The sequence below is a fragment of the Bos javanicus genome, chromosome 26 (assembly GCF_032452875.1).
Source record: "Bos javanicus breed banteng chromosome 26, ARS-OSU_banteng_1.0, whole genome shotgun sequence".
Lineage (NCBI taxonomy): Eukaryota > Metazoa > Chordata > Mammalia > Artiodactyla > Bovidae > Bos > Bos javanicus.
This window is the reverse complement of record NC_083893.1, coordinates 50,154,953-50,176,718: the sequence shown is the minus strand read 5'-3', so window position 1 is coordinate 50,176,718 and position 21,766 is coordinate 50,154,953. Positions and strand designations below refer to the sequence as shown.

The 21,766-nt window shown below is 55.2% G+C and overlaps 1 protein-coding gene across 27 annotated transcripts in view; it reads right to left on the bottom strand.

Annotated features, from left to right (window-relative positions):
* The window catches only part of JAKMIP3 (Janus kinase and microtubule interacting protein 3), an 89,631-nt gene that overhangs the window by 46,266 nt on the left and 21,599 nt on the right, over window positions 1-21,766 (bottom strand). For 6 of the 27 annotated variants that reach the window (XR_009733894.1, XR_009733895.1, XM_061403877.1 and 3 more), the window contains exons 1-3: window positions 20,845-21,291; window positions 2,057-2,268; window positions 1,095-1,592 (exon numbers count right to left, since the gene is read on the bottom strand). Coding sequence is in view for 23 of the 27 variants with exons in the window: in XM_061403877.1 (XP_061259861.1) it covers window positions 1,095-1,592; window positions 2,057-2,191 (633 nt within the window). In the remaining 4 variants the exon portion in view is untranslated. Of the gene's footprint in view, window positions 1-1,094; window positions 1,593-2,056; window positions 2,269-20,844; window positions 21,293-21,766 lie in introns of those variants that run through there. The other 21 variants (XR_009733896.1, XR_009733897.1, XM_061403884.1 and 18 more) reach the window with 7 other exon arrangements.

Sequence of the window (21,766 nt, the reverse complement as noted above, 5' to 3'; positions counted from 1 at the left end):
ACCAACACGGTGGTCTTTGGAACCCAGAAGCCCAGGAGGCTGGGAGAGGTGGCCTGGGTGCACGGGTGTGCTGGAGGAAAGCTGGCTGCACCCCCAAGGGGTCCCAGGGTAGCCAGCTGCAAAGCCAGCTGTGCCCTGATGAAGTGCCTGGCAGGACCCACAGGCTCATTTCCCCCCAGTCGCCAAGGAGGTCCAGGCTCCAAGGAATGAGGAGAATCGAGTGGAACCCCCCACAACCTTTGAGCGTTCTTCACAGCCTCTCCTCACAGGGGCTCGGGAGCATGGGGCGGCTACTCATGGGAGCCAGGGGATGCACAGAGTTCCTGACCTGCGAAGAGCCACTCCTTCCCAGACTTCACAGCTCAGGAACGCTGGGATGGCCCTGGGCGGGACCCTTGCCTGTAGGCCTCTGATCTCCCCTCTCTGGGTCCAGCGAGCTCACTAACTGCAGACCCTCCTGGTTATGGAGCCGGAGCTTATGTCATCCAACTGGCCCCTGCACGCCTTGAGCTTAACATGGGGCTGCAAGACGGGGGATCTTTCATAAACCCACTTTTGGGGGACGGGGGAGGCCCCCTTGTGGGCGTCTGGTTCTGACCAAGCTGGAAATGGGAAGGAAAGCTGGGTGGGGTGGAGCGGGGAGGACTGCGGCCTCCTGGGCCCTGGGCCACTGACTGACTGGTGAGTTCTGAACCGCATCCTGCTGTTTTCAGCAGCCTGGCCTCTCTGGAGTCCTCAAACCAAGAGCAGAGGTGCGAGGCGCCCTGTGCCCCTGTGCGGGCGGAACCGCCTGAGAGCAAAGACAAAGCGCTGCCCCGCCTGTCCGGCGCCAAGCCGCCCTCCCCCAGCCCCGCCCCGCCCCCGAGCCCCGCCCGCCCCGCCCCGCCCACCCCGCCCCGCCCCCGAGCCCCCGCCCTTCTGAGCCCCGCCCCCTGAGCCCCCCTTACCCTCCCCTCCCCTGCCCTCCGAGCCCTGCCCCGCCCCGCCCCTTCCCAGTCCCGCCCCCGCCCCGCCCCTCCCTGAGCCCCGCCCCCTGAGCCCCCCTTACCAGCCCCGCCCCGCTGCGCGCCCCTGCCCCCGCCGCGCGCACGTACCAGCCGGCGGATCTCGCGCTCGCACTCCTTTTTGATGCGGGAGATCTCCTCCTGGTGCAGGTGGTACACGCTCCTGATCTCCGCGGCCTTGATCTTGTCGGCGCGGATGACCAGGGTCAGCGCCTCCTCCACCTGCCTCTTGGCGCCCTTCAGCTCCGAGATCTCCTGCTGCATCTTCACCTTCTCCACCTCGAAGCCCTTCTTGGCCTCCTCCTTGGCCTCGGACAGCAGCACGGTGCGCGCCCTGTCCGGGCCGCCGTCGCGCACGGCGTGCAGCAGCGCCTGCAGCCGCTGGTTCTCGCTGTCCTTGGTCCTGATGACGCGCAGCAGCTCGGCCTCGTGCTGCCGCAGCAGCGCCTCCCGCAGCGCCTGCAGCTCCTTCATCTTCTCCTCGTGCAGCTTGGTCCTGAGCTCGGTGAGCAGAACGGCGCTCTTGTGCTGTTCGTGCTCCCGCGCCTGCCTGAGCTCCTGGTTCTTCTCCCTCTCCACCCGGCCGACCTGCGGCACAGCGAGACACGGTCGGCCCGGAGCCAGACTGCCGCGACACCCGAGCGCAGCGTTCGGAAAGGCTGTGTGTTCTTGCAGAGTTGGGAGCTACCGTCTATTAGGGAAGGTCTCGTTAAAACACAGGTTGAAAACAGTCAAGCCTCGTGAGTGGGCAGCGTGATACTATGCACCCAGTAGGCGCCAACCCTGGAAGCAAGAGGGCAGACGCACGGGTGTCCGGAAACCTGCGTGCTCAGGAGGCTGAAACCAGCACCTCTCAAACGAATCCGCCAAGGAGGGGCCAAGGCCGTAGGGGGCAGGGGGTGGGGGCTCCTGCCCCCCGGACGGCTTCAGCCCAAACGAGGGATGTCTCACTTACCTTCTACGACACTCTCAGCAAAGGGAGAAACCAACGCAGGCGGGGTGGGGGCGGGTCGGGGCGGGGGCTGTGTGTGGGGGCGGGGTTGGGGGCCCACCTTGCTCTTTTCCTGCTGCAGCTCGATCTGGATCTCAGTGAGCTTGGCCCGCAGGTCCTCGTTGGCAGCCTGCAGGGCGGCGAGGACCTCCGCCTTGTCCCCCTTGCTCCGGCTGCCTGCGCCCTTCTTGGACATGGTGAGGGTGGCCCGAGGGGCAGCCGCGCGTCTGGGCCGATCGCCTGCCTGTAGCTTCTCTACATCTTCTCACTCACCTGAGGGAAAGCGCGCTGTGAGCAGACCGCACGGAGCCTGGGGGGACCCACGAACAGGGTGCGAGGGGATACATCTGCTGGCCTGAGTCTTCGGCCGGACTGCCCACCGTGTCACAGACCGCAGGGGCCGCCTGCCCTCCACCCACACCCCGGATGGAACCCTCTCCATGGAAGCACATTTCTCGTGCCTCTGGGATAACAGACGATCAGATCAGATCAGATCAGATCAGTCGCTCAGTCGTGTCCGACTCTTTGCGACCCCATGAATAGCAGCATGCCAGGCCTCCCTGTCCATCACCAACTCCCGGAGTTCACTCAGACTCACGTCCATCGAGTCAGTCATACCATCCAGCCATCTCATCCTCTGTCGTCCCCTTCTCCTCCTGCCCCCAATCCCTCCCAGCATCAGAGTCTTTTCCAATGAGTCAACTCTTCGCATGAGGTGGCCAAAGGACTGGAGTTTCACCTTTAGCATCATTCCTTCCAAAGAAATCCCAGGGCTGATCTCCTTCAGAATGGACTGGTTGGATCTCCTTGCAGTCCAAGGGACTCTCAAGAGTCTTCTCCAACACCATAGTTCAAAAGCATCAATTCTTTGGTGCTCAGCCTTCTTCACAGTCCAACTCTCACATCCATACATGACCACAGGAAAAACCATAGCCTTGACTAGACGAACTTTTGTTGGCAAAGTAATGTCTCTGCTTTTGAATATGCTATCTAGGTTGGTCATAACTTTCCTTCCAAGGAGTAAGCGTCTTTTAATTTCATGGCTGCAGTCACCATCTGTAGTGATTTTGGAGCCCAGAAAAATAAAGTCTGACACTGTTTCCACTGTTTCCCCATCTATTTCCCATGAAGTGATGGCACCGGATGCCATGATCTTCGTTTTCTGAATGTTGAGCTTTAAGCCAACTTTTTCACTCTCCTCTTTCACTTTCATCAAGAGGCTTTTGAGTTCCTCTTCACTTTCTGCCATAAGGGTGGTAATATCTGCATATCTGAGGTTATTGATATTTCTCCCGGCAATCTTGATTCCAGCTTGTGCTTCATCCAGCCCAGTGTTTCTCATGATGTACTCTGCATATAAGTTAAATAAACGGGGTGACAATATACAGCCTTGACGAACTCCTTTTCCTATTTGGAACCAGTCTGTTGTGCCATGTCCAGTTCTAACTGTTGCTTCCTGACCTGCATACAAATTTCTCAAGAGGCAGATCTGCAGGGAGCTGCCCGTGAGAACGGGGTCCTTTGTCTGAAGGACACAGCTCTGGGAGTTGCCTCAGTCCTTGAGGGTTTGCTTGCAAACATAGCTCTCTGTCCCGCCACCCCAGAGATTAGGCGCTTATTTACTGCAGGCACCTGGAATTCTGTGCAAACTTCTCATGCACAGAGAAATGTTATCTGGTGTAAGAAATAATAACAGGGAGCCATTCCCATGCTCTCAAGATTTCTTGTAACTGTTTGTAAGATGTATAGGCCAACTAAGAAAAAATGTCAACTGTTTTGTCTTTCTCACGCTTTTCTGTATAAATATGAGATGTTGAATAAAGTTGGTGTCAGACTGCGTCCCTTCGTGGTGACGTGTCTGAACCTCTCGACCCCATCTTTGTAGTCTCTTGCTTTAGTTTCTTTCTTAGCCCCGCCGTGCATGTTCTCGGGACCTGATCGACTTTGCCGGCTGGCTCCGGCACAGATCAGGTGTTCTGGTATTCCCATCTCTTTCAGAATTTTCCACAGTTTATTGTGATCCACACAGTCAAAGGCTTTGGCATAGTCAATAAAGCAGAAATAGATGTTTTTCTGGAATTATCTTCCTTTTTCCATGATCCAGCAGATGTTGGCAATTTGATCTCTGATTCCTCTGCCTTTTCTAAAACCAGCTTGAACATCAGGAAGTTCACGGTTCACTTATTGTTGAAGCCTGGCTTGGAGAATTTTGAGCATTACTTTACTAGCGTGTGAGATGAGTGCAATTGTGCCGTAGTTTGAGCATTCTTTGGCATTGCCTTTTTTTGGGATTGGAATGAAAACTGACCTTTTCCAGTCCTGTGGCCACTGCTGAGTTTTCCAAATTTGCTGGCATATTGAGTGCAGCACTTTCACAGCATCATCTTTCAGGATTTGAAAGAGCTCAACTGGAATTCCATCACCTCCACTAGCTTTGTTCATAGTGATGCTTTCTAAGGCCCACTTGACTTCACATTCCAGGATGTCTGGCTCTAGGTCAGTGATCACATCATCATGATTATCTGGGTCATGAAGATCTTTTTTGTACAGTTCTTCTGTGTATTCTTGCCATCTCTTCTTAATATCTTCTGCTTCTGTTAGGTCCATACCATTTATCGAGCCCATCTTTGCATGAAATGTTCCTTTGGTATCTCCAATTTTCTTGAAGAGATCCCTAGTCTTTCCCATTCTGTTGCTTTCCTCTATTTCTTTGCATTGATCGCTGAAGAAGGCTTTCTTATCTCTTCTTGCTATTCTTTGGAACTCTGCATTCAGATGTTTATATCTTTCCTTTTCTCCTTTGCTTTTCGCTTCTCTTCTCTTCACAGCTATTTGTAAGGCCTCCCAAGACAGCCATTTTGCTTTTTTGCATTTCTTTTCCATGGGGATGGTCTTGATCCCTGTCTCCTGTACAATGTCACGAACCTCATTCCATAGTTCATCAGGCACTCTATCTATCAGATCTAGGCCCTTAAATCTATTTCTCACTTCCACTGTATAATCATAAGGGATTTGATTTAGGTCATACCTGAATGGTCTAGTGGTTTTCCCTACTTTCCTCAGTACATGTTTATTCTTTGCCCCTTTGCAATAAGACTCTGGGGACCAAAGTTAGGGCCCAACTTCTCACAGGATGTGTGGCAGATGGATGGCAGGAGCGGGTGTGAAACACGAGTTTCTCTGACATGAACGGAGGGGCGTCTGGGACCCCTGGGGCCCATGAACCAGCTTGGAAGGGGTCGCACCCTCAGCCCAGGAGACCAAGTCTTGGTGGGCGTGTGCACACCCTGGACGACCTGGGCTCTGGGCTCCACCCTGGCTTGTTCACCTGTCGCCCCACCTGGACGCCTGAGTCTGCTGGCCCAGGCCCGGGGCAGCCCCCACTCCTCCCGTATCCCAGTGCCCAGCACCCAGTGTGAGACTGGGAGAGTCCACTAGCTTTGCCTGGATTAAAAGGCAGAGGGGTTCGGGGTTCTGCTCCCCTGCTGCCTGGCCCCCTCCCCCTGCCTGTCTCCTCACCGGCACAGAGACACAGAGTGTCCCAAGGTGTCCCCGAGGCCTCCATCCTGTGCTTAGACACCTGCCCGGTACACTGCTCAGGCTCTTCCAGGCCAGGTCTGGGAGCCCTGCAGGACCATGGGTTCCTACTGGCCTCCTGGAGCTCCAGGTGGGGGGCTTGGTGACCCCAGCCCTCAGCCTTCTGTGAGCAGGAGCCTGGCCCCACAGTTGCTGTGCAGCATCCTCAGCCGCCTGGCCACCCTCCCTAGGACCCCTGTGACCATCTCTGGTCTGTTCTCTGCAGCTGCCTTTAAGCAACATTGACCAGACCCCCTCCCCGGCCCCAGAAACCCCCGCTGCCCTGTGTCCGCCTCAGATCACAGGGAATTCCGAGCTCCTGTGCAACTGGCTGGCTGCCGTCCACCCCAGCTAGCATTTCCTCAATGTTTTCTGAAAACAGGCGTGTTATGTTTTACTTATTTTAAAATGAAACTCCGCAGGCCTTTCCTGGACAGAGAGGCAGCCTCACCGGCCATCTGAGAGGAGAGGAAGGGCAAGGTGAAATGAGCGAGAGGCCCGGGGCGGTGCCCACACTGGCCGGCAGCAGAGGGGCGCTCCCCGCTCCTGCCCCCCAGCCAGCCCGGCCCACCCAGCCGCTGGCTCGTCCACAGTCCGCCAGCATTTCCTCCCACAGGCTCACACGGACAGCATGGCTCGGGCTGCTTGGTACCCCTGCCTGCCGCCTGGACCCCGGGGTACTGAGCAGCCTCTGCCCAGGCCCTGGCCTCCCGGCACCGATAGCTTTCGTTCGATAAAATAACAGGCCTCGAGCCCCTGCCCGGCAGCCCCCTAAAGGCGAGGTCCTGCCTTTCCCAGCGCATTTGGGCACAAACAGCAAGTGTGTTGAAGTCGCTATTTATGGGGAAGAGTGTGGACAGACGAACTCTCCCCAGAGCCCGCTGGGAGCGTGCGGGGTGTCCCAGACGCCCACCCCGGGGCAGGGACTCCAGGGCCCCGCCTGCCCCGAGGCTGTGCCCCCGGGGGCGCTTGATGGGATGATTCCCTGTGAGCAGTGTGGGGGTCGCCCCTCCCCACACCCTACTTGCACTGAGCGCATGCGCACTGAGCCTCTGGCTGGAGCGCCGCCCGGCTCCTCCCACATCCGAGCGGACAGCGCCCACACCAGTGACTCGGAGGCTGCGTGTGCCTGGGGGCTCCGGGGCCTCTGGCCCACGTCATGTGTTCCTCTGCACCCGCGGCCTGGTGCTCACACACCCACACCAGTGAAGTGCCAGCTGCCACGGTCACCTCGTCTCCCGGATGCCGTCACGCTCCCACGTCCTTCCTGTTACCCGGGAGACAGACGGGGTGGGCGGAGGGCAGACAGAGGCCTTGGGAGCGTCAGGTCCAGCGGGCACCGCGGAGCCTCCCCCTTGGGGATGCCAGGAGCTCTGGCTCCCACGCGGCAACCTGGATGGTGCCCAGGGCTGTGGCACACTCTCTGAAGAGCCCCAAGCTTGGCCAGTGGGGTTCAGGCCTGAGCAGGACCCCGGGCGGGGGTGGGGCTCTGCTGGACAGAGCCCTCGGGACCACTCCCGGGGTCGCCCGGGTCAGCGCGGGGGCTGGAGCCAGCGGGGTCGGCCCCTCCGCTCTCCCGAGGGTCTCCTGTGGCCGAGACCCTCCGGGCCGCCTCTGAAGCCCACGCCGCCCATCCCAGATGGCCCCTCACGGATCCTGCGGGGACGGGCAGGGCACAGAGCCCCAGGGCTGAGTGGTCAGGGTAGGGGCGGGGGCGCAGCAGCAGCTTGTGACCTGTGGTTCACGAGCACAGGGGTTCCCCGCCTCCCCCCTCCACCACCTCCCCACCACAGGGGCCGCGCTCGGACGGCCCTCCCAGCACCCACCCCTTCTCCTGTGCAGCCCTGCACACGCCTCCCTGGCTTGACCCCCTCTGCCTGGCCTCACTAACTCCCATGAGGCCCTGGTGACCTAGGGGCCCAGCGCACTGCAGGCTCTCGGTCTCCAGGGAAGGCCCGGTTCCCTGGGAGCAGGACTGAGTCAGATCGGCCGTGCCAGGTGGACGGAGCCGACCTTCCACTTGGAGCCACCGCCCACGCCGTCTGAACCTCAATGCAGAACACACTCAAGTCAGGCCTCCGGCGGCCTGCTCACCAGGCTCGAGGCTGGGGGTTGAGGTGCTGGTGGGAAGGGGCTGTAAGGCACGACCCGGAGGCAGCCCCCTGATGAGGACGCACCTGAGCACCTCTGCACGCGGTTCGTGGTGAGAGCCTGCCTCGCGGTGCCGGCACCTTGGTCCTGAGGCTGAATCAGACCCTCCGAAGCCGGTGTGACCTCTGCGCCCCCGCAGGAAGCCCAGGGACAGGAGGAGGGCGGGCATCTCTCCGGGTCCTCTCACTCTCCCCATGCCAGACCGGCACCCACATGAGGCCCCAGCCAACCGTGTGTGCCCCGCTTTGGTCGGAAGTCCTTAAACGATCAGGTCGATGGTGCAGTCCGCCCACTCCCATCTCAGGGTCTCCAAGGAGGTAATAACGCAAGCAGAAGAGTGCCCCTCGGGTCTCTGAGTGAGTTGTTTTGTGCTCGGAGGGTTTAGAGTGAGACACAGCTTGCAGCCCAGGGCGTGTTGGCACCACGGTTGGGTCACCTTGGAGGCTGGTCTGGACACCTCGCCCCACCTTGGTCCTGCCGGCCTCCATCCAGTTTTCTCCACGTGGAGCCTGCGGGCTGGTGTGCTGCCCCAAGCATGCAGGTAGAAGGAAACTGCCAACACGCAGGCATCACCTGGGTGACGCCCCAGCAAGGGGTGAGTGAGCAGGGTCATGAAGGGGCTTCGACCTTGCAGAGCCGGTCATCTTTGCCCGGATGCTCTCTGGGTTAAGAGGCTGACCCACAGCCAGCAAAGGATGCGTTTGATGCTTCTGGTCTGGTCATTTCTGTGCAAACCCAAGGCCATGGTTGGCGGGGGACGCTCCCTGTCACATCCCACAGGGACCCCTTAAGTACAGGCCATCGGACAAATGCTCGGAGGAGCGGGGAGGTCCAGCCGTGACGGCAGTGGGCAGTCACGTGGGCTGTAGGCTGTGGGGAGCTCAAACCCAGGTGGGGTTGGTTCCAAGGCACCTCCTCCTCCCAACTTCAGACACACTAGTTCCGGAGCACGGTCTTTCAGGAAACTCACAGCACGGAGCATCTGCCCAGAGGAATACACGTCCTACTGGACACGGCCCGTTAGGGCTGGTGCACTCCTGCGGTGAGGCCCTCACTGGTAACGGCAAGACTCTCGCTGCAAATCCGATGAAACGTGTGGAACAGGCTCGTTTGACTGCGCTAGGCTGACGTGACACTTAGAAACACGTGTGGTGTTTTAATGAGTCTCTGGAGAGAGATCAGAATTCTTGAGGGTTTGGGCTGTGACCTCTATTTCTAACCACAGCGTTCTCAAAGAAGTCACATGTGTGCTGATCTTGTGCACACCCCGATTGGAAGTAGAGTTTGAAGAAAATGGGGTGACGGCCTTTGACAGGAAGGGAAGGAAAGGGAACTTTCCAGTTCGCTCTCCAGGTTCTGGCGAGAGTGGCAGTGGAGAGCAGGAGGAGCCGGGTGCAGCCCGCCTGCAGGAGGGTGGTCCCTTTTCTCTGTCCGCTTGCCAGGCACACGACCTCCCAGAGGTTTCTAGAAGGTTGTTCTCAAGCCCCCAAAGCATGAGCCTCGCCCAAGAAAGCCTATTAATCAGGTCCAGGCTCTCCAGGAGGAAGAAGGCCCAGGGGTTCACCCGGTGGGCCGAGACCCTGCTCCTGGTCATCAGCAGGGAGGGGATCCAGCTCCAGGGGAGGAGCTCTGGGGAAGGAGCCCTCCTCACCCCAAATGTCCCAGGTGGGGTTGGAGGTCACGGGAGAGGAAGAGCCAGATGGGGGCTCTGGGTGGGCGACCACAGGCCCAGTGAGTCAGTCAGCTCACCTGAGCCTGAGAGTGGGGACTTCTCCAGGATGGGACGTCCACCCACAGTGACCATCACACCAGACAGTGAAGGTCCTCTGATGGAGAAGATGCCTGTGCTTCTCACTACACCCACAGTTCTCATCCACAAGACCTCTGCCGTGACTTCAACACTCCCACATTTTGATCCATCAAGTTGGCCGTGAGTCCTCACTCCTAGTCTACAGAACTGAATCCACCCCACAGTCCCTCTGTGTTGAAAGGAGACGTGTGTGATTCAGGCTGCAGCTCTGACTCACCTGTGAATGAGTTAAAGGCTAAAGTTTCCTAGAGGTGCTGTGATTTATTCTTAAATAAACTTCAATATCGGAGAAGGCGATGGCACCCTACTCCAGTACTCTTGCCTGGAAACTCCCATGGACGGAGGAGCCTGGTAGGCTGCAGATCCATTCAGATGCAGCCTTGTGAGCTGGTATAGGTAGATCCTGGTGCACCCCATGCAGTTCCCACAGGAGAAGCATCGTGAGACACTAGGAATCATGATCAAGACGCTGGCTTCCGGAACGTCAGCAAAGAGACTGTCTTGTCTCCATCTCCGCCCCTACCTTCATCCCTGCCTCAGCCCCTGGCAACCACAAATCTGCCCTCCATTTCTGTAACCTTGTCATTTCAAGAATGTTGTAGAAATGAAGTCGCACAGCAGGACCTTTTGGAGCCAGCGTTCCTCACTCAGTGCAGTGCTGGAGATCCATCCAGGTTGTGTGTGCAGAGTTCACGGGCATTCGTGTTCACTGCTGTGGGTGTAGAGCTCACAGTACGGCCAAGTCATCCACTCACCCACTGAGGGGCAACTGGTGGTTATTGCAGGTCACGCTGCTGTAAATGTCCATGTCCAGGTTGTTGTGTGAACCCAGGTCTTCATTTCTCTGACACAAATGCCTAGAAGTGCAATTTCTGGTCAGACACAGTTGAACGTGTAGTTATTTAAGAAATGGCAAACCGCTTTCCAGAGAGGCTGCACCACGTGACCCTCCCAGCCCCAGCGTGTGAGGGATCCCGTTTCTCAGCATCCTTTACAGCATTTGGTGTTGCTGCTTTTTGTTTATTTTAGCCATTCTGATAAGTGGTATCTCGTTGTAGTTTTATTCCTTCTAACCTACTTTTTAAACTGAAGTATAGTCGATTTACAATGTTGTGTTAATTTCTGCTGTAAGCAAAGTGACTCAGTTTTTTATATATATTTTAAAATACATAGACGATTTCTTTTTCATATTCTTTCGCATCATGGTTTATCACAGGGTATTGAGTGTAATTCCCTGTGCTCTGTGGTAGGACCTCGTTATTATCGATTCTACATGGAATAGTTTGCGTTTGCTAATCCCAAACTCCCCGTCCGTCCCTCCTCTCCTTTTCTCTCTGTTTATGAGTCTGTTTCTGTGCCTTAGATACGTTCGTTCGTGCCATATTCTATATTCCACGTATAAGAGATATCACATTGCTTTTTGTCGTTTTCTAGCTTACTTCATTTACGATGATAATCTCTCAGCCCATCTGTTTGCTGCAAATGGCATGATTTCCTGCTGTTTTGTGGTTGAATAATGTTCCAGTGTATATATGCACCACATCTTCTTTATCTATTCATCTGCTGATGGACACTTAGGCAGAGTCCACGTCTTGACTACTGTGAATAGTCCTGCTATGAACACTGGGGTGCGTGTATCTTTTGAATTATAGTTTTGTCCAGATGTACGCCCAGGAGTGGGATTGTTGGATCATATGGTAATTCTATTTTTAGTTTTCTGATGAATCTCCACACCGTTGTCCATTGTGGCTGCACTAACTTACATCCCCCCGACAGTGTAGGAGGGCTGCCTTATCTCCACACCCTCTAGCATTTACTGTTTGTAGACTTTTTGATGATGGCCATTCTGATCAGTGTGAGGTGATACCTCATTGTAGTTTTGACTTGCATTTCTCTAATAATTAGTGACACTGAGCATCTTTTCATGTGCCTATTGGCCATCTGTATGTCTTAGGAGAAATGTCTATTTAAGTCTTCTGCCCGTAGTTTGGTTGGGTTGCTTATTTTTTGCTGTTTTGTTGAGCTCTATGAGCTGTTTGATATTTTGGAAATTAAGCTCTTGTTGGCTGCCTTGTTTGCCAATATTTCCTCTGTTTATGGTTTCGTTTGTAGTGCAAAAGCTTGTAAGTTTGCTAAGTTTCCACTTGTTTATTTTTGGTTTTATTTCCACTGCCTTGGGAGACTGACCTAGGGAAACATTGGTGCGATTTATGCCTCGCTGTGGCTTTAATCTGCATTTCCCTCCCCACCGCCGGCGGCCACTGCCCTGTGCTTGTCTGCCATCTGTGCGCCCCCAGCGAGCTGTCTGCTGCTGACCCTCCAGCCAGAGGGGGCGGGCTCTCCTTGGGGCCGCTTCTGCCTGTGCCCGTCCATCCATCTGACTCGCTGGCCTCTTCAACTGCAACCCCAGGAGAAAACCCAGGGAGCTCACCGCTGTGTCTTCCTGGGCCTTGAGGTCCGTAGACGCCCTTCCTTCTTCACTCCACCTTTCAGTCTCTTTACATTTGTTTTAGACCAGTGTCCAGAGATTTTATTGTACTAACGGGAGGAACAGGGAGAAGTATGTCTGCTCTGTCTTCTGGAGGCAGAAGGCCACAACTTTATGATCAAAGAAAAAAAATCTTAGACTTGTATTTACTACTATTTCAGTTAGAATTTAAATCATCAGCGTGATTTAAAACTTGCTGGCTCAAGTCTCAGGATCGAAGACAGACATTATACTAAATGATTGTAGGGAATTCCCTGCAGGTCCAGTGGCTGGGACTCTGGTTTCACTGCTAAGGGCCCAGGTTCGGTCCCTGGTTGGAGGACTAAGATCCTGCAAACCGTGTACCGAGTGGCCAAATTTAAATGAATAAATGAATGGTGGCAGACACCACCCACCTGTTTGAGCAAAGGGTCCCCAGCACTGCCCTCGAGTGAGCGGCTCTGGGAGACGCGTGCTGTGTGAGCCTCTCTGACTCAGTCCTGGGAGGACGCCCCTCCTGAGACACGGGCTGCAGCCCCTACGCCTTTGCAAAGTGAACCACTGAGCCTCCTCAGGTGTCAGCGCCAGAGTTTTGAAAAGAACAGAAGTGAGTTTATGCACAGCTTTGCTTCTGCCAAACCCATCACCTGGCCGGTCAGCGTTTAAAAATGGAGACGTCTAACAACCAGATTTCCAAGAGAGACTCTCAGGATCACCAGCCAAAGCCCTGGTTGTTCAGATGAGGAAACCGGCGTCTGGAGGGGGCGTGTCCCCTGAGGAAAGCCGGCTCCAGACCTACCCCCGCCCACAGCAGGCGGCACCACGTGGGCTGGTGGGGTCCCCTCGGGGACTTGTGATCGGAAGCAGCAGGAGAGACCCCAGAGGGCGACCTCTGGACTGAGCCAAACAGGCCGAGCCTGAAAGTCACTCCGTGTTTCTGACTCGGGAAGCTCAAAGGAAAAGCTCAAGAACGGTGTTCTTGAACGGTGCCCAGAAGGGTGCTCAAATACATTTAAAGGAATACAAAGAATTCAGCCCAACAATATAAAATCACAATGTCTGGCATTCAATCAAATGTTTCCAGACCTGCAAAGAAGTAGGGAAATGGGCGCCCTAATGAGAGGAAAAGAACACCGAGCAGCAGAAAGAAATGCAGGCACGAGGCACACGTGGGGGTTAGCAGACCAGAATATCAGCACAGCCAGAGCTCATAAAGCCACAATTCCCACAACGCAGGGGAAACAGCAGCCTGTCAAGAAGAGACAGAGAATAAATTCCAAAGACCCACATCAATAATATAGAGGTTAAAATACCATGTCTGAGACAAAAAAATACAGTGTGTGGTATTAACAGCAGAATTGTCCATCCCAAACGAGAGGTTCTAAACTTTAAACGTAGCACCAGACGTCATCTAAACTAGAACAGTGATCGGAGACCCACTGCCATTTGTTTCAAAAATACGCCAACAACCTCTTCTTTAGTAAAATCTTCACATTATTCCTCTTTCCTTTGAAATTCTACCAACCACACAGAATAAGGTTATATATCACCCCCATTAGGATACTTTTTTTTTGATTGAAGGCTTCCACTGATCACCCTATCACATCTTTACAGGACAAGAAAATGCATATAAATGGAAATTTACAGTTTTTACTGTGACCTTCAGCGCTGAGGTTATAAAAATGTCTTCCAGGTTGAGTTATCATTGCAATTATTATTGCTCTATACTGGTTCAAATAGTACAAATATATTACAAACTCTGATAAATTATTAAGAAGTAAAATTGTATGAGAAATACATCTCTGAATAAGCTGAAGGGGGCTGGCAATCTGAGTGCTTTAGTTAACCTTCCTCTCCTCCCTGGGTTTGGTGCCCCAGAACTCTCCACTTGCGGAAGGTGGGGCCTGCCTTGCTTTGCAGGGGGCCAGGAGGTAAGGAGGGGGCTGTGGGCAGCCCCCCACCCCAGAAAGCCTTCTAAGTGTGCACAGTTGGTGCAGTGGTCACTGCTCGAAGACCACCATCCCCCCCGATGCACAACCAAACCAGCGGGCCTGTGGGCATCACGGGCGCATCACGGCACCCGGGCCTGCTGGGGGCCTCCTGTCCTGACCCTGCCCTGGGTGCTGATCCTGGACGGTCCCAGGAAGGGCGCCCAGAGTTTCCGAAAGCCCAGGACAGGCTGCCCAGGAGGGGAGGGCCTGGGCCCTAGAGGGGAGCAGGGGCTGCAAGGAAGAAGAGGTTCTGGGAGGACCTGCCGGACGACACCTGGCTCAGGCCCCAGGGCAGAGGCCTGGCCACATTCTGCGCCCGCCTCCACCGAGGCCCCGCAGAGGTCACACGGATCCCGGAGCGAGGGACGGATCCCGCCACCGCGTGCTGACGGTTCTGACTGATCTGCCCCGGACCAGCTTGAAATGGGCCTGGGAGGGATGAGGCAAATGCTTCTCTAATGGGAAAACAGTCTCTTTAGTCTAAATTACACAGTTTTACTAAGCAAGAAACACCCAGCCTCATGAATGGCCAGACGGGTGAAAAACATCGCACAGCTCAGAAAGAGGCCCCGTGTTACATCTAAGGATAGAAAGCATCACAGTCACCAGCAAGGGGGGAGGACCACTCACAAGCACCGGGGTGATTAACTGGCCAGTCGTGAAGGAGAAATAAACCTGTGGAACACTGCCTTTCTGACATGAAATTCTAAATGGATTAAGAGAATTAAAGGCAAAAAACCAAATCACTAAAACTATTGGGGAGATGCAGAAAGGAGCATTTCTGAAGTCTCCAGACAGAGGATTTTTTAGGCTTAAAGGAGATAAAAGGAACCCACAGGAGGCAAGATCAATAGATTCCACCACACAAAATCCTCACCTCGCTTTATCATCAGTGAGATGCAGTTAAGAAGCTAAAAACAAGTGGAAACATCATTTGCAATAAATTCAACAACAAAGCTAGTGTCTTTACTATATTAGGAGATTGTGAAACTCAACAGTAACACTAAGATCTCACAAGATAAACAGGTAACTATCAAAAGACATAACTGGCCAAAAAAGGAACGAAGAGTGGTTTTTAAAACATAGGAGAAAATTGCCTCCGCTTAAGATGTGGAAAGTCATGAGAAAATGTCCCTCCTGTCTTGAAAAATGACAAAGGGCCACATAATCTGCCAAATCATATGTTTCTCTGGGCCCAGGCATAGTTGGGTCCCGAGAGAACCAAAGGGTGACAAGCCAGTCCCAGGGGACCGGGGGGCCTGAGCTGGCTCACCATGGGCAGAGCTCAGGGGAAGAACTCAGCTGCAACTGCAGCTCGTCTCTGTGGGCTGGATCAGGGCCTACACACCAGCCTGGAGTCACTGGACCCAGATGCGAGGCAGGTGGAGGGCAGGACGGATGCCCACCTCCAGCCCCTTCTCACAGGCACTGGGAGAAGACCAGCAAGCCCTCTAGTCCTCACGGTTGCAGGGAAAGGGTGGGAGGAAACCCCTGCTTCCTCCTGCCCTGGGGTAGGAGTGGAGGGCCCTGGGGAGGGATCCTGCAGGGACGCAAGCAGAGCTGGGGGATGGGGAAAGGGCGGGAAGGCTGAGAAGAACCTCCAGGCACACAGGCCTCAACTCCTAAGCCTGGACCAGAAGAATGAGACCCCCTCCCCCAAATGAGCCTGCACAGGAACAAGCAGCAGCGATCCAGGGCTGGGCAAGGAGCCCCGCTTCAGAGAGAGACTCTTTCAAGATGCCAGTAGGCACAGCGCCAGACACCAAGGGCGGAGCAGGAGCACACAGTAACTACCCCTCCTGGCCCCGGGCGCCACGCTGCACGGCAGCTCGAGGCCAGCATGGCTGGGGGTGACGCACCCTGACCCACTTCCCTGCTGCCGGGGTCCCTCAAACCCACGCGCTAACCCACGGAGACAGGTGCCCGTTTCTGGCGTATACGTTCCCTCAGTCTCCACTGCTCTTCCACAGACAGCGCCTGACGTTCAACAAGAAATTATGAGACTCAGAAAAAGGCAAGGAAAAAATCCATTGTCAACAAACACGGCAATCAGAACTAGATTCAGAGGTGCTGCATCGTTGCAACTACCAGACAGAAAACTTAGGAATCAAACGAAATAGTTACAGTATTTGCACACTTAAAGCCCCAAGACATTCATGAGAGAAAGTTAAAGATCTAAATGGAGAGTTACACTGTTTGTGGATCACAAAACTTAATATTGTTATGATGTTAATTTCCCCCAAATTGAAATAGACGTCAAACGCAACCTCAAACTTCCAATGGACTTTGCTTTGTAAACACTGAAACGCTGTTTCTAAAACAGATATGGAAAAAGCAAACGATCTACATTTGCAGTTCGGGAAAATCTAACAGGTAATTTTGGAAAATAACAAATTTGGAGTTGGAAATTATCACCGGGACTTCTAGGTTACAATAAAGCTACGGTAATGCGTGTATAATATATGATGTCCTATATGTGGATGTGCTGCGTGCTGCTTGTGTCCTTTGCAACCTTTTGTGCTGTAGCCAGAAAGGCTCCTCTGTCCACGGGATTCTCCAGGCAAGAACACTGCAGTGGGTCGCCATGCCCGCCTCCAGGGGACCTTCCTGACCCAGGGATCGAACCTGAGTCTCCTGTGTCTGCTGCATTGGCAGGCAGGTTCTTTACCCCTAGAGCCGCCTGGGAGGCCCCATATACATATATATGTACACATATAATATGAAATGATGTAGTGTATGAGTAATGCATGATGCAAAGATGCACGGATCAGTGAAGCAGAACCAAAAAAGAGCCCCATGTAGTATCTGGCCAATTAATGTTTGACAAAAGGTACAAGAAAATTCAGTGGAGAAAAGACAGTCTTTTGAACAAATGGTGTTGTAACAGTTATGCATCGGTGCTGTAACAGTTATGCATCTACACGCCAAAACAAACAAAAAAGGAAAAGAAAAAAAAAGAAAAACCGCCCCACAGCTCAGTTCATGTTTGGAAATCTAGTAGAAATAAATCATGGAACTAATGTGAAACTAAAACTATAGAATTTCCAGATGAAAATAGATAAAAATTTCCAGGATCTTGGATTATAAAAAAACATTCTTAGCAAAAAAAAAAGCATAAATATCATATAAGAAAATGTTGAAAAATTAGACTTCATAAAAATGTAAAATTTGTCTTTGAAAGGTACGGTTAAGAAAATGAAGACAAGCCAAGGCTGGAAGAACATATTTACAAAATACACATCTGATAAAGGTCTTGTTTCCAGAATATATGTTTTTTTTACGTCTCAAAAGTCATTAATAAGAAGACAACTAATCCAATTTAAAAACTAGCAAAATATTTTAAACACCTGTCACCAAAGTGCTTCCCTGATAGCTCCGTTGGTGAAGAATCCACCTCCAATGCAGGAGACCCAGGCTGGATTCCTGGGTCGGGAAGATCCCCTGGAGAAGGGATAGGCTACCCACTCCAGTATTCCTGGGCTTCCCTTGTGGCTCAGCTGGTAACGAATCCGCCTACAATGCAGGAGACCTGGGTTCAATCCCTGGGTTGGAAAGATCCCCTGGAGATGGGAAAGGCTACCCACTCCAGTATTCTGGCCTGGAGAATTCCATGGACTGTATTGTCCATGGGGTCACAAAGAGTCAGACATGACTGAGCAACTTTCACTTTCACTTTCTGGACTTTCACTTTCACTTTTCACTTTCACCTAAGCGAGTGAACAGATGGCAAATAAGTATGTGAGAAGACGTGGGCCTCCCCTCCTCAGGGGCTTGCAGGTGAGGGCCAGCACTGCACGCCCACCCCCATGGAGCGGCGGGTGATGGAGCCAGGGCCTCCCTCAGGTGCCGGCGGGCGTGCACAAGGGCTCAGCCGCTCTGGGCTCTGCAGCTGGGTCAGACGGGTGGGGACTGCCCCACCCAGAGTCCCGCTGGGCCTGACTCCACGGACACCTGCGTGTGAGGGTCTCAGGGAGCACTTGCCGCGTGGAGAAGCGGCAGCAATAGGCTCGGCAGAGCCCCCAGACTCCACCCCCACTCCCCAGCCCCACATCTGCTAAATGCCTCGGAAGGTCCTTCCAGCCTTGGGTTTTGCCTCTGTCCCACCCTGAGACCAGAGAAGGACACAGTCAAGGCTGCTATTTAATAAAACTCTGAGATGCGTGTATCAGCTGCCACGCTGGGCCTGCCCTCAGACGAACCTCAGACTAAATGTGCGAGACCCTGACAAACGCCCCTTGGTGCTTTAGGAATAGCGCAACCCTTCCTGCACACGGTCCATCTCCAAAAGACGTAGGAGCCACAGAAAGGTCAGTCTGGGGGACCTCAGGGTGGACACGATGGGTTCTGAGGTCCTTCCTGTTCCCAGCCGCCCTGTAACCCAAGAGGGCGTGGGAGCTCGGGCGACCTCCAGCAGTGGACGGTGGGGGTGACTGCAGGAGAGTCTTCTGGGGCTGCTGCCCAGACGCCTCCCGGGCCACATCCCCTCAGCCCCACCACCGCTGGGCTCTCACAGAGCTCTCTACACGCAGGAAGACCCAGGCAGCTCTTTGAAGCCAAAGCCACACTGGGCCAGCCCAGCACCTGCTGGCAGAGTCCTGGCAGAGGGCAGAGACACCTGACCTGGGGGCCGCATTCACCCAGTAGGGAGCAGGGGCGCAGCTCCAATGTCAGAGCCGTCAGCCGCGGAGCACAGGGTCCCCGGGACCCACAGGGTCTCTTGGCCTCGAGCCTTCAGGACCTTCCAGCCGAGTCCCAGCCTCCAGGCCGCCTGGGACAGAGTCCCCAGCATGGAATGCCTTCCCTCCCCAGGCGTGGGCCTCGCTCCACTCTGAGGCCAGGCTGCCTTCGACCCCATCCTCGACCCCCTGCTCGCTGCCCCTGGTGTGGTCCCCACGGCCCTCTCCCCACCTGTTAGCTGTGTCACCAGAGGTGGCCTCCTCCTGAGGTGTCAAAGGGACAGCAAGTGCCAGCCCAGCACCCCAGGCCTTGGGAGGGCAGTGCAGGGCAGCCCTGGGCCCCGGCTCTGGAACACAGCTCGTCATGGGCTGGGGACCGCAGCCAGCGCCTCTGAGCCATGAACCGCGCCCGCCAGGCTCAGGGAGGAAGACAGGGTGATGTCCTCTAAACAGCGGCATCCCGTCGCTGTGACCTGAGTCTGGGCTTTTCAGTTCCTTACTGGAGAGGGCCGCTTCGGGGTCTGAGTGGAGAATTAACACCGCCACCTACTCTATGTCCGGCTTGATCGTCTGGAAACTAATGAACAGTGCTGTGTGCTCAGTCACTCAGTCGTGTCTGACTCCTCGTGACCCCAGGGACTGTAGCCCACCAGGCTCCTCTGTCCATGGGATTCTCCAGGCAGGAATACTGGAGCGGGTTGCCATGTCCTCCTCCAGGGGATCTTCCGGACCCAGGAACTGAACCCGAGTCTCTAACGTCTCCTGCATTGGCAGGCGGCTCCTTTACCACCGGCATCACCTGGGAACTCTAAAGAGCAGTGAAGATCCACAAGGGGTGGGACTGCCCCGGATGGAGGCCCACAGCCCGACCAGCGGCGAGGGCATGTGTGGGCTCTCTGCTTGTCTCAGGGCACGGGTCCCTGGTCTGGGGCTGATGCAGAGCTCATGCTATCCCCTCCCTCCTGCCCCCAACCAGCTCCCCGGCCACAGGGCCACGGCCGGTGGTCCCACGTTGTCAGGCAAGGTCTCCAGGTGGTGGGTCTGCCCAGCACTGTCTGCATGGGAACAGGACCCAGTCTGATGTGTGCGGCATTTGGATTTCATAAGCGAGCCCTCAAGTACTCCCAGAGCCGGGGATGGACGGCTCAAACACGCCTGCGCCGGCCCACGTGGCCCTTGACCTCTACCAGGCAGATGTTACGGACTTTCTGAAACCCCAGGGCAGCTCAGAGGCTGACCCTGGGTCAGTGGTGCCGTCAAGATGAACTGAAGTCTCACTGGGGCCGGCTTTACTCTCTGCTGTGCTGCTACTCCCCACTGGAACTCGGGGAGCACTGAGAACAGCCGGGCAAAGGCCCAGAGCCACCGTGAGCATCCTCAAAACTGCAGCTGGGACCTGGGCTTTGCACCAACAGCAGAGTCAAAGGCAGCACTGTGTGCAGCTGCTGTCCACGTACACAGCTTCCCAGCGAGCCCACTCACAATCCAACACGTGTCAGAACCATTTCTGTTTGGCCTGTGACGGTCTTTCCACTGAGCCCGACCAGCTCCACTCAACTGCTGACGTGGGGAGACCGAGGCACGCTCAGCAACACCCGCTTCTTTCAAGGAAAAGTGCTGGAAATCAGGCAATAAGCTGCTGTCGCCCCAGGAGAAAGGATGTCGATGGATGGACTGTGGTTCTTGATTAAGTTTTAAAGAGAAGACCCCATCCCTCCACAGGGCAGACAGATGGCAAGGAGGGAGCCATAAACATGCCTGTTATTAAAAAAAAAAAACCTGGCCCAGGAGCCCCCCTCAGACCACCCCACCCCCAGGAGGAGGGAGCCGGGTGCTCGCCACACCCAGCACGGAGACGCACAGCCCCCCACCCACCCCCACCCCCATGGCTGCCCGGAGACCGGCTCTGGCTCCCAGCAGGGATTCGCCAGCCGGCTCCCCAGGCCCAGCCCTCCCCCAGATGCCGCAGGAGCAGAGGGCGGGTGGGGCCCTCGTCCTCTGTGATGCCCTTTGCACACGTAAGACGACTATCTGGCCCCTGCCCCCCGTGAACTTTCCAGCTACATCCGTGTGCACGCTGAACACAGGAGCCAGCTCACACGGGAAACCCGTGCAGAAAGCCCTCAGCCCCACCTGAACACGGCAAAGCCCCCGCAGCGCTCAAAGCGAAGCACTTACACCCGAGCCCCTCCGGTCCGCGGCCTCTCCTCCGCCTTCCTCTGACCCCGGGACGCTCTCTGCCGCCTGTGCAATCAGCTCCCCGGGTTCTGTGACTCAGCAAAGCGCGGCTCCTCTTTTCAGATGGAATTTACCATGCTGACTACATCCAGGGGGAGGGACCAGCTCCTATCGTTTCCAAGCAGGATCGCGAGCTCTCCGGAGCAGCTCGGAGATGCTACCGGCAAACGGCCGCTCCATTCAGAGGCCGCAGGGAGGAGGCGGTGGGCAAGCGTTGCCTGGCCTGCCCGGCCGGCGGCTTCTCTGTGTTCAGGCAGCCGGAACCCTAGACTCGGCAGGTCTGGCCACATCCTCCCGGGAGCAGACGGTGATACTGGACCGCTCCTGCCACAGTTTTCCCCTCCGCGCCCAGCGCTCCCCTCCGCGCCCAGTGCTCCCCTCCACGCCCAGCGCTCCCCTCCGCGTCCAGTGCTCCAGGACAGCGCCCGCCCCCTTACCTTTAGAGAACCCCCCTAGATTCCATGCAGCTGTAAGGTCAGTAATATGAATGGAGAAGGAAATGGCACCCACTCCAGTATTCTTGCCGGGGAAATCCCAGACAGAGGAGCCTGGAAGACTACAGTCCGTGGGGTCACGAGAGTTGGACACAACTTAGCAACCAAACAATAACAACACTATATGAATGAACTTCCAGCTTGAGGGTGCTCATGGTGAGGTGATAGGAGGGATTAGGATCCGTTAAGCTCTGAAAAATGAAAACACAGATGAGTTCAATGCAGCCAGGTCCACCCGTGAGACGGACGAGCCCGCGGGCTTGCCCTCTCTCAGCCTGGCCGCCTTCCGTCACGAATCTAACAGAAGCAAGCTGGTGCTCTAGAACAGGCAGGGCCTCAGGGCTGTCCGAGCTTCAGGGCACTTGGAG